This window comes from Malania oleifera, chromosome 10 (genome assembly GCF_029873635.1).
Source record: "Malania oleifera isolate guangnan ecotype guangnan chromosome 10, ASM2987363v1, whole genome shotgun sequence".
In the NCBI taxonomy this organism is placed as follows: domain Eukaryota; kingdom Viridiplantae; phylum Streptophyta; class Magnoliopsida; order Santalales; family Ximeniaceae; genus Malania; species Malania oleifera.
Window position 1 is genome coordinate 74,493,102 of NC_080426.1, and position 12,201 is coordinate 74,505,302.

The following is a 12,201-nucleotide window of genomic DNA, read 5'->3' on the forward strand; positions in this document are numbered from 1 at the left end:
CAAACTCACATAACATTATATACTTCTCATAAATGCTTTAGAAAATTTATAAATGAAAGATTTTGGAAGTCCATAAAATTGATTATTTAAGAAAATATTTCAATAGAACCTTGTAAGGATGTGGCATTAATATAGAAGGAATGTGGCAATGGATGTTTAGCTCTCAATGAGACTAGCAGTCGCAGCTTCCCTCGTCTCGTGCATTAGTTCATAACCAACCATGACGTTGCGTGTGACTGTCGACGAAAATACGTGCGGTTTAATTGCAAGCATTTTACAGTTATGCTTGTTGGCCAAGAAAATGAAGGAAACAAATTTTGATAGTTTTACCATCATTCAGAGCCTCAATACAACCAACAATTGAAAGCATGTCCATCACAGCATTTGATTCCAACTCTTCTGCCCACGAATGACAATACACCAAAATACATATGCCAAGAGCTTTAGCATCGGTTAAAGTGTTTAGCAATGGCCATATCTCACCTCTGTCATTTGAAAATGGAGGCAAGAACTCAACATTAAAATCAAGAACCATCAGTCAAATCACTCAGCTCTTGCATCACATTTTCAATTGCAGGTCTTTGGATAGGAGACTCATGAGTGCAAAGCAGAGCAATTTTTGCTAGCTTAGCTGCTTCCGTTTCTGAGAATTTTCCCTCAAGATTCATGTCAATAAAATCATCAAATCTGCATAACTCCGCCGCTTGACAGGTCAAGAGTGTTATCTTACGTTTCCCAGCAAGGATTTGAAAAATTAGCATGCCAAATGCATACACGTCACTCTTCTCCGTGAACCGGCCAGTTGTTGCATACTCGGGAGCTAGGTAACCCATTGCCGCACAGGACTTTAGAGTGGAGTAGACAATGTCATCTGCCAGGAGATTGTGAAGGCCAGAATCTGAAAGCAAGGGAATGTATCGTTCATCGATGAGGACTTTCTCGGCGGATATATTTTTGTGAACCAAACCAGGCTTCTTTCCTTTGTTTGCATGCAAGTAGGCAATACCTATTTAGAAGCACGGATTTTAGTACATTTTTAATAACTAAAACAAGGCAAAGAGGAAATCCCCATTTCAAAGTTGCATGCATCTTCTAATTTGGATTTCTACTAGGCAATGTTATGATAGAAAACAACCTCCTAAAAAATGACCACCTGTGGCGACCAGCATGATTTATTGTGAAGGTGAAAATAAGATGATGCCGTTCACTAGAAGATACTTTAATTCCCAATACCTTAAAAATGATATTTACTTCTCTACCTTCTTTCAAAAATCAGGTAGGGTCCGTTGGATCAAAGATTTTCACAGAGAAAAGAAAAGAATGGAAAATAGATAAGAAATTCATTTTTTATTATATATATATATATTTAAATAAATAATACTAAAAATGGAAATTTATTCTAATAAAATTATAAAAAAAAATTAAATATTATTGATGCCTAAAATTAAAATTTTATTCATTTAGTTGATATATTTTTTATTTTTTTTCTCATTTTCTTTGATATAGTTTCCTTTCCTTTTCCTTACATTTTCCAAGTTAACGGAGCCGTAGTGTTATGTTCCTCTTTAGAAATCATTCACTGTGATTCACAAAGCAATTTGACATCTAAGTTCTATTCAGTCTTCTTTCCACAAGCTTCAACATGCACATTAAAGAAGGGGAGGGAGTTAAAGAAGGCACGAAAAATAGTATAAGATGCTGACCTCTGGCAATGCCACCAACGATAGAAACTCTGGCAGACCAGTGCAGAACCTTTCCACTGCCAGTCTTCACATCCAAATACTGCAACAAGTTTCCATTTGACACAAAATCATAAATTAGAAAACACTCCCCTCTGCCTTTTGAACAGCAAAACCCTCTCAATCTAACAAGATTTTCATGTTTCAGCGAGGTCAAAATCCTTAACCCCTTCAAGAACTCAGCTTCATCAGACTTGCAGCTTGTCTTGGCAATGCATTTAACAGCAACAACTGATCCATCTCTCAGAATTCCCTTGTATATTGCAGAGGAATTACCTTTACCCAGCAAATTCACCTCGGAGAAGTACTGAGTTGCAGATTCGACATCTTCTAAATTGAACATAAAACTTTCAAAAACTTCCTGCGAAAAACCATTTCCGCTCTGTCTCTTAGCAAGCGGATCCCACCCACTGGAGTATTCTAAACTGATGAGGGGAGAGGAGCTCCTCCTGCAGACCTCCTTGACCTGGTCAGTACTAAGCCGACTATCAGAAGTATCAAGAGCGCTCCCGATTTTCTGTTTTTGACGGCGATACAATAGGAATGCAAAGAGTCCTGTAGTTGTCAATGCAATAATCACTCCAATAGCTCCAATGACGGCAGCAATTTGTGGACTTCTTGATGGACTTGAACAATGGGTCCTGTTACAATTCTGGCGGAAATTTGCTGATTCCGGAATATTTTTTGCGACAAACCCTGTTGATCCTTGTCCCAATGGTTCAGGTTTGTTCGGGTTTAGATTATCAGAAGCCGGACAAACTTCCAAGGAAGAAAACCCACCTCCACAAAGGCCTGGATTGTTTCTGTACTGGAATCCATCAACTAGTCTCTTCAGAGCTTCATTGTCATCCACAAGAAAATCAAAAATCAAACCCACCAAATTTACCTCAATGTGTCAAAAATAAATATATAAACAAGCACACCATAATGGAGAAAAGGTATGTTACCAGAAGGAACACTGCCGGAGAGACTATTGTTTCGAACATCTAGAACTAGTAGCGCAGGAGCATTAGCCACTTTCACAGGTATAGAGCCAAAAAGGCCATTAAAGCTCAAATCCAACCTTGTTAACATCCCCAAATCCCCCAAATTGGCAGGAATTGCACCAGTTAATTGATTATACTGCAGAGCGAGAACTCTTAGCTTCTGCAGAGATCCCAGCTGAGTAGGTATGTTCCCACTCAACTTGTTGTAACAGAGCTGCAAAACTGCAAACGAAGCAACCCCATATAGAAGCACAGTCAGTTCAGTTTTTCTCATTTATCTATGCTCATGTAAATAAAAAAAATAAAAATAGAAGTTTTACCATTTTGCTGTTATAAACCTTGCACTATTTCTCAAACCAAATGGACTTCACAAACACAAAAATGATTGAGGCTATTTTTTGGGGACAAGAAGATAGGCGTTTCTTTTCTTTCACTCAGCCATAAGTTGAACACAAACGTTCTTCAACATTAAGTAAAAGTAATTTTCTTCAAAGGAAAAAAAAGAGTGCTCGGTTGTAAACACCCTTGACCCAGAATACCGGAGTAATTGATCTTTTTTCCCGTCAAATAACCAAGAAGAAACAACTAGATTTTTTATTCAGTGACAAAAATAGAACCTTTCTTACAAAAAATCTACAACCAACCTTGAAGATTAGACATATTCCCAATCGCTGGTGGAATACTCCCAGACAGATTATTCACATTGAGATACAAATCAGTAAGCTCAGACAAATGCGAAATTTCCTTGGGTATTTCTCCATACAAAGAGTTGAAGTGCAAGTAAAGACCCGTTAAGCTCTTGAGCTCACCAATGGCTGCAGGTATCTCCCCTGAAAGCCCTTTACCCTGCAGTGATATATTGGTCACACGGCCACGCTCATTGCACGCAACACCCTCCAAGGAGCCACTACATGGATCAGAATCATTGGTCCAGGAGGAGAGGAACAAGCAGCGCGGGTCGAGACTGGCCTTGATGGCCATGAGAGCTCTCAGCTCGATATTTTCACAAACTATTGGTCTGCTCCTTAGACTGAAGAAAAGGAGAAAGAGAACATGTAGAAGGCAGCCCATGTCTGGATTTTGGCCACAGAGGCTCAGAGATGAGTCTGGGATTGTTCGAGTTTTGAAACGGGAAGAGCGTTAGAGGACCAAGATGAGATGGGAACGGAAGTTGCTGCCGAGTGGACGTGAGTGAGAGTGGGAGCGTGGGAGTGGGAGTAGGGGTAAAGAAAGAGAGACAATGGCTTTGAGGCAGACAAATTTGAATCCCATGGAATGGAAGAAGGAAGGGATAAGAAGGTAACCGGTTGCAAACAGTAACCTGTTGCAGACAATGTGTCAGAAATCAGGCCTTCCGTCCATAAGCCGATTGTGAAGTCCAAAGACATGTTTCGTACGTTGGTAAGTTCAAAAACCTGCTGTAACACAATATCTGTTTTTTAATTTTGTAATTGGTAGTGAGTTAAAACAAGGCGAGGAGACATTAAGCTCATTTTGCGGATTTAAAAGTTTTTTAAAAAAAAAAGACCATTACTATCAAGTCCTCTCCTTTTATGGGATAGTGTGAGGACGACTTTCAAAATTATATTAAAAGATGATACTCTCACATTTAAAAGTAGTTTTTCATATTATAAAGTTTCTCTTTTCATGCCAGATGAGATATTAACAACAGTAATATTACAGTAAATGAGAGAATATAACCTCAGATCAATTACATTGCTTCATGTTTGAAATTTTTATTTGTATATATATTTTGGATAACTTTGATTGGAGTTGTGTTGGAATTTTGAAAAGTTTACTCAAAAAATATGGAAACAAAGGAAAATAGAGGAAAAAAACTGAACAACGCATTGGGGGAAGGAAGTAGTAAAGCAGGGGAGTAGGAGGGTGGTGGGCAACCGGTTATAGAAGACAAACACTTTCAAATTCTTGATATGAGCAATGATTTGTATTATTTTATTTTGTGTTCGATCAGGCAGCCAGTACTTTGGCACGCAATACTGTCACCGGGGGAGTGACGATGGCCGGTGGGGGACTACAACCTCTGGATGCAACACACAGACGGTAGATTTATAACAGGATAATTGAGTTTTTGCCCAGATTATCTTTTTTTTTTTAAATATATATTAAATAATATTCCTTTCTGAGAAAATTTTTCAGAATGATTCTGACGTAATCTCGCTACTTTTTCAAAATGATTCTGACGTAATCTCACTATTTCAAGTAACGAGATTTAAAAAGTAGCGAGATTTACACGTGTGGACATTAAGCAAAGAGTTGGTTGCCACACGTCTTTGCAAGATTAGGTCTAACATTTAAATCTCGCTACTTGGAGTAGCGAGATTTTCTGTGCACTAGGTTTTCATTATTAATTAAATTGTTTTCTTAATTATTTGAGTGAAGAATCAATTATTAATTTAAATTTTCACTTATAATTTATAATTTGTAATTTAGTTAAAAATATTTTTTTATAAAAAAAAATAATATAACAGTCATACACTATAAATATACACTAATTATATTTAATTAAATAGGAAAATCTTTATATATTTTATTGAATAGGAAATATTTAAATATTAACATGTTCCATTTGTTGCCGCTATTTCTAGCACAAAGAGAAACAATGATCCATCAATTTATCATATTATTCCTTTTGATGGAATTAAGATTTTAATTTTTGCATTTCTGGCATTTAGTATTTTGTATTTGTTCCTTTGTAATCCTCTCTGTCTCTCTCTGTTTCTGTTCCACCATTTTTCCTATAAATTCTAACGTCATTTTTATTTTGCTGATATGTGTTTTAATTTTCTTCTGTTAAGGGTTAATCGTCTTTTTTAAAAGTTATTGAGAAAATTGGAATGATAAAGAGTAGAGAATAAAATGTTGATCATGAGAATAACAAAAAGATTGGGATATGCCTCCATTAATTTGGATTGTTAAAGGATTGGAATCATGGCTGCCTCCATTATTTTGTCTCTCCATGTGTCAACTAATATATTACTCATTAGTCATTACTATAATTAATTTTGTTCCTTGTGAGTAGTCAGGTTGTGGGATGACCGTCTATATGACTTATAGGATGAACAGCTTGCTTGGTTAACCAGGTAAGGAAACCGCCTATATGGCTTATAGGATGAATAGCTTGGCTAACCAGGTAAAGACTCTGATCTCTAAAGAAGATGAGACATGCAAGGATGATAAATTAAAGCAAACTTCAAAGAAAAAAATATACAATGGTAGCAATAAGAACAATACTATTGTTATGGAAAAAGGACATCTTGGATTTGTTAAGGTTAACATGGATGGATTGTCAATAGGGAGGAAAGTGGATCTAAATGCTTCTTCTATATATACGATTTTAGCCCAAGCACGGGAGGACATGTTCGCTAATCCAACCACAGGCATCACTTCCATTCGTGAGTGTAATCTTTCTTTTTTATATTTTTTATCAGCAATGTATAATTTACTTATTTTCTATAAATTCGATCTGAAATGTTTTGATGTGAAACTATTGTTAAATCATTGTTGTACCTCAGTCTAACGACTAACTTTTAGAACCAAGTGGTTTAAGATGACATAAACATTTTGATAATCAAGGTCAAATTAGTAGGACTAGGACAGTAATGAGTTGCATAGATAATTCCTTTCTAGTTTTAAAATGTAATTATGATTTGTGTAAATAGGTTTGAGTGGAGAGAGCGAGTAATCAAGAAAGGCCACCAAGCTTTTAAATTTATCATCCGGATTTGTGCTCACTTATGAAGATAAGGAGGGGGACTTGATGCTCGTACGTGATGTTCCTTGGGAGTATGCACCTTTCATTTCTTTTAAATGATTATACTAGTGCAATATATTTATACTTATGTATATATGTTTTTGTGAATAATTCTTTGTGTGTATATATGGCAATATATATGACTGATGTTTGTATATGCACTACTAAGCCCTAAATGGCATCCCATCAAATGACAAGACTAGCCTTGTGGAAGAGTAGTTGGTCTATTTCGAGCAACATTTTAAGGTGTAGTAGTAGTAGCTCCACTACTAGTAACGTAATATTAAGCATTTTGGACCATGCTTTTAAGATATGTTTCATTCAAGTTCCTAGGTACTTTGGACAGGCAGAGGCTTATGTCGTTGGAAAATACAATATTGTCTTTGGAAATTTAGATGGTAAACATATGTTTGTTGGTTTGTGTATAAGATGTTTCTCAACACAGTGAAGAGGCTTAGAATCATGAAGACATCGAAAGCTAATGGACTTGGTACCTAAGATTATTAATTATGAAGACATCGAAGTTTGGAAATGCCTAGATGATACAAAATTATATGTTAACTAATTTACTTAACACAATTATAAAAATCAAGAAAATGTCAAACAAATGGAGGAAAACACTTTAATACCTATAAACAAAAATAAAGAATATATTTACAATTGTACTAATTACTCTGCAATTACGTTTATGACTCATGGAATGGAACTGCGGTAAAAGTTAGTGGAACTAGCATTAAGGTTAGAAGTTAAGGTTTCAAAAAATCAATTTAGTTTTTATACTTATGAGCTCTATTACAAAAGTAATATATCTTCGAAGAAGATTGAGCATATAAAAATTCAATTCACCAGTTTCATACACATTCAACCTATCAAAATACTAAAAAAATTTCGACCAAGTCCTCTTAAAAAATTAAGCATATCAATCCATGTACCTATGCAAAGAAAACATTCTTCAAATACAATTGATACCAGTATGTTCACAACATTACATTCACAAGTTTCGTATACATTCAATCTATCAAAATACTATAATAATTTCGGCAGAGTCCTGTTTACAGATTGAGCATATCCATCCACGCACTTGTGCAAAAATAACATTCTTCAAATACAATTGATACCAATATGTTCACAACGTTATATTCACAAGTTTCGTATACATTCAACCTATCAAAATACTATAATAATTTCGGCAGAATCTTGTTTACAAATTGAGCATATCCATCCACGCACCTGTGCAAAGAAAACATTCTTCAAATACAATTGATACCAGTATGTTTACAACGTTACATTCACAAGTTTCGTATACATTCAACCTATCAAAATACTATAATAATTTCGACAGAATCTTGTTTACAAATTGAGCATATCCATCCACGCACCTGTGTAAAGAAAAAATTCTTTAAATACAATTGATACCAGTATGTTTACAACGTTACATTCACACGTTTCGTATACATTCAACCTATCAAAATACTATAATAATTTCAGTAGAGTTCTGTTTACAAATTGAGCATATCCATCCATGCACATGTGCAAAGAAAACATTCTTCAAATACAATTAATACCAGTATGTTCACAATGTTACATTCACACGTTTTGTATACATTCAACCTATCAAAATACTATAATAATTTCGGCAGAGTCTTGTTTACAAATTGAGCATATCCATCCATGCGCCTGTGCAAAGAAAATATTCTTCAAATACAATTGATACCAGCATGTTCACAACGTTACATTTACAAGTTTCGTATACATTTAATCTATCAAAATACTATAATAATTTCGGCAGAGTTCTGTTTACAAATTGAGCATATCCATCCATGCACATGTGCAAAGAAAACATTCTTCAAATGAACAAATTAACATGTTTGGCACATTACATATGGGTCCTCTATACATTCATAATTAAGAACAAATACATTATGTACAAATGAAGTAATGAACAAATACATTATGTACAAATGAAGTAATGAACAAATGCATGATGTGCAAATGAAGTAATGAATAAATACATTATGTACAAATGAAGTAATGAACAAATACATTATGTACAAATAAAGTTCTGAACATATATATGATGTACAAATGAACATATACATGATGTACAAATGAAAGAATGAACATATACATGTTGTAGAAGTGAAATAATACGACGATTATTGCCTACTCAGTGCCGCAGGGAGGTTGTCTTTGGTGTCGGGGTGGCCGCCGTCTACGTCTGCCCTCACCTGGTTGCTCGTCCGCATCTAGCACCCAGTCACGTCGATGTGCTGCATGTTCATTGTCTCCGCCCATAGGTACTGGATAATCTATCTCCACGTGATGCGGACGGGGAGCTATGTCGTATGTAGTCTCTGGATAAGTTCGAGGTGGCAACGAAGGTACATCCACCTCCTCCGCATCGAGAGGGTCGTCTAGTAAGTACGACATCGACGGGGTCGCGGCAGAGTCAGATTGATAATCTTCCGGTCTATTGGAAGTGCCCGCAATATCAATGGTTATCGATGGGGCATACGGTGCGGACGACCCAAATACGTACTCCGCATGTACAATGGGCGACGAGAAGGTCGGACTCGATGGACGATTGGAGGTAGCTGCTTGACCACCTCATACTGGAGCTGCTTGACCTCTTTGTGGTGCCGGGGCCAAGCGTGGGGTAGGGATCCATCGCCCGTCCTCATAGACAATGTCCAAACTATCTTTTGCTAAATCGCTCACAGCGGGGTCTGATGATAGTATGTCGACCTAGTGTAATACATCAGCCTGCAGCATACGACAATAGTGGTTACGACATTGAACTGTTAATGTAAACGGTAACAAATTAGGTATGCATTCGAGTATTCGTACGAGGCTCATATAGACCACCACGGTCCTATTTACAAAGCGACGTGTGATCGACCTGTACCATGTGTAATACGGATCCTCCAGACCTATCAGGCCATCCGCCTCCACTCCCTGTACAATGTAGTCCCGCCTATGTCCCCACATACTCACGTACATTGCGTGCTCGGCAGCCCAATCCATGTTCCCCCGACTGCGACCATCAATCTCGTGTAGGTCATCCCCACATACATCGACCCCGGAAGTAGAGAAGCGGTCTGGGATGCCCTGTCGAAAGCCAAACTGACGCATCACTCGGTCTGGGAGTTGCCACTCGATAATATGAAAACATATGAGTGGCACTCGGGCAACCCAAAGGTTGAACCCAACTATATAGTCAGTCGATAGGTCGGCTAAAATGTCATCCATGTATGGTGCCTATACAAACTACACGTAAACATATGGTAAATGTAAGAGGTGGGTAGGGATATCTACAAATTATGCAAAATAAGTTCAATACGCATGACTGAGACTACCTCATGCTCTCGGTGCATGTCCAGCTCGAATTTGTACCAGGCCAACGTATGTTGTGCAACATTAGGCACCAACAACTGATCCCTCCACCTGTACAAAATAAAACGTAATTGAAAAAGGTGTAACGACTAGTACGTACTACGACTCAATATTCGTAGCACTCATACAAGGAATGGATTGTAAGTGGAGTTACTAACCTCCACGCGAGTGGAGCTAGGTCAATCGGGCGTCTGTCCTGATCCCTTTGAATAAGACACCGGAGACCGCGGCGCATAGGAGCTAACAACGTGAATACCGATAACTAGATATTAATTTTTTTTTATTTTAATTAAAATCATTTCACAACATGGAACTTTACTTTCTAAATTGATGAATTCCAAAAAGAATGCTCAATGATCTAGCGTCTTTTATTTTGAGCGAGCCTCACCATCGACTGACACGTGACGATTGAAAAACGTTATTCCAAGTAGCATTTTTTATTCGCTTATATCCAATCTTCCTCCTTCCTTTATGTCCGCAATTCGCAAAAAGAGAAGCAGAGAGTGGAGAGAGCCGGAAGGGGGGCGCTGGATGGACGTGACATGATTTTGTAGATGAATCTTGCGTTCCGATTGTACAATCCGAATGTTCTGCAACAAGATACGAGAGAACATTGGGAAAGTAGTATATAAGGAACGGAAATAAGGTATGTTTTTCTACATCAAGTTGGTTAAACCTAATTCTTGTTGTTTGTGATTTGAGTTGAGATTCTTAAATTTGAGTTTAAATTTTTATTAGTTTGTAGTAGAAATTGGTAGTTTGTATCTTGAATTTGGTTATATTGAAGTCAATTTAATGATTTGAAGCATCATTGTGGAAACCTCAAATTGAGGTTAGGATTTCTTTTCATATCTTACTTTTTCATATATAAATGATGAATGTATATTAAAATTATTTGAATAAATGATGAATGCATATGAAATTTTGTCTTTGTATATAATCATGGAATTATATTATATCTGATATGTCCATAATAAATCACGCTAATAAGGGCAGGTCAACGCCTGTCTCATACTTTCTCCAAGTCTGACTTTCTGACGAGTGATTAGCTCCGACCTAATAAAGAGAAGGAGAGATTCACGCCGACGCCCTTAAAAACAGAGTAACAGGCGCACGAACTTATGGCTGAAGAGCGATTCACGCCCCCACGCAATAAATCTGAGCCAACCAATGGTCAACTCAAGCCCCTATAAGTAGGGACTGGGGATGCAAGCAAAGGTAAGTCATTTTCAACACAATTATACTGTTGCATTCAGCCTTTCTAAAAGTATTTCCCTTACTTAGGCATCGGAGTGGCCCCCCGGAGTACACCCCGGGTCCTCCAAGCCTTTATTTTCTTCTTTCAGGTCAACGAGAGTCGAAGGAGCACCCCAACCATATTTTTTATCCCGCAACAGTTGGCGCCGTCTGTGGGAAGTCACTTTTAGGAAGCAATATTATCTTGCTCTTGACTTTCAAACATTCAAGCAATGCCGACCTCACGCAATTCCACCTCCTTCCCTGATAACAAACAACCATCCGAATCCATCCAATGGACCTCCGATTCATCTGGTGTCAGTAGGGAGGAGTTCCTTGCCTTCCAGAAGGAAATGAAGGACATGCTCAACCAACTCTTACAACAGAAGAGTCAAGAGGGGCACGTCCTTCCCCAACCGCAAAAGAAACCCAGCGCAGATCAACAGGCTGACGAACTAAGGGAGAAAGAAGAGAAAACTCAACCCAGCAAGAAGGTAGAAGATGCAAACAGCGTGGACGTCAACCAACAAAGATCCACCGAGCTCGAGGAAAGAATAAAGAAGATAGATTACATAGAGAAGATGATGAAAGAGGGCAGAACCAGGCCCTACCATGGGGAAACATCCCTAAAATGAGCGGAATCTCCGTTCAGCAAAGAGATCATGGAAGCTCCATTGCCCAGCAGATTCAAGATGCCCACCTTTGAAAGATACGAAGGTTTGTCTGATCCCATTGATCACCTGGAAAATTTCAAAATGTTAATGCAGCTGCAAGGGGCTCCGGACGCCATCATGTGCCGAGCGTTTGCTACCACCCTTAAGGGTACCGCCAGAGACTGGTATCGAACTCTTCGACCAGGATCTGTTGGTTCCTTCCAAGGGATGGAGCAAATGTTCATCGGCCACTTCCTTAGTAGCCGGAGAGTTGCCAAAACAACAGGCCATCTAATGAGTATGGTGCAAGGGGACCGGGAGACTTTAAAGAATTTTATGCACCGTTTCAACACAGCGACCTTAGAAATCCGCAACTTGGACATGGGGGTAGCCTTGGCCGCCCTGACAACGGCTCTCCA

The 12,201-nt window shown here is 38.0% G+C and overlaps 1 protein-coding gene across 1 annotated transcript; it reads right to left on the reverse strand.

Moving 5' to 3' along the window:
* Positions 1-302: 302 nt before the first annotated feature.
* LOC131166413 (BRASSINOSTEROID INSENSITIVE 1-associated receptor kinase 1) lies at positions 303-4,074 on the reverse strand. Its single transcript, XM_058124939.1, has 4 exons — positions 3,370-4,074; positions 2,687-2,947; positions 1,704-2,576; positions 303-1,006 (listed from the first exon to the last, which is right to left on the reverse strand). The coding sequence occupies exons 1-4, from the start codon at positions 3,794-3,796 to the stop codon at positions 525-527; spliced, it is 2,043 nt and encodes a 680-aa protein (XP_057980922.1). The 5' UTR covers positions 3,797-4,074; the 3' UTR covers positions 303-524.
* Between the last annotated feature and the right edge of the window lie 8,127 nt (positions 4,075-12,201).

Excerpts from the sequence above, each read along its gene's own strand:
- LOC131166413 (XM_058124939.1), bottom strand. The coding sequence starts at position 3,796 with ATGGGCTGCCTTCTACATGTTCTCTTTCTCCTTTTCTTCAGTCTAAGG. Across the intron at positions 2,948-3,369 it reads GAATATGTCTAATCTTCAAG|TTTTGCAGCTCTGTTACAAC; the intron begins GTTGGTTGTAGA and ends CTTCGTTTGCAG. Across the intron at positions 2,577-2,686 it reads CTCCGGCAGTGTTCCTTCTG|CTCTGAAGAGACTAGTTGAT; the intron begins GTAACATACCTT and ends ATGACAATGAAG.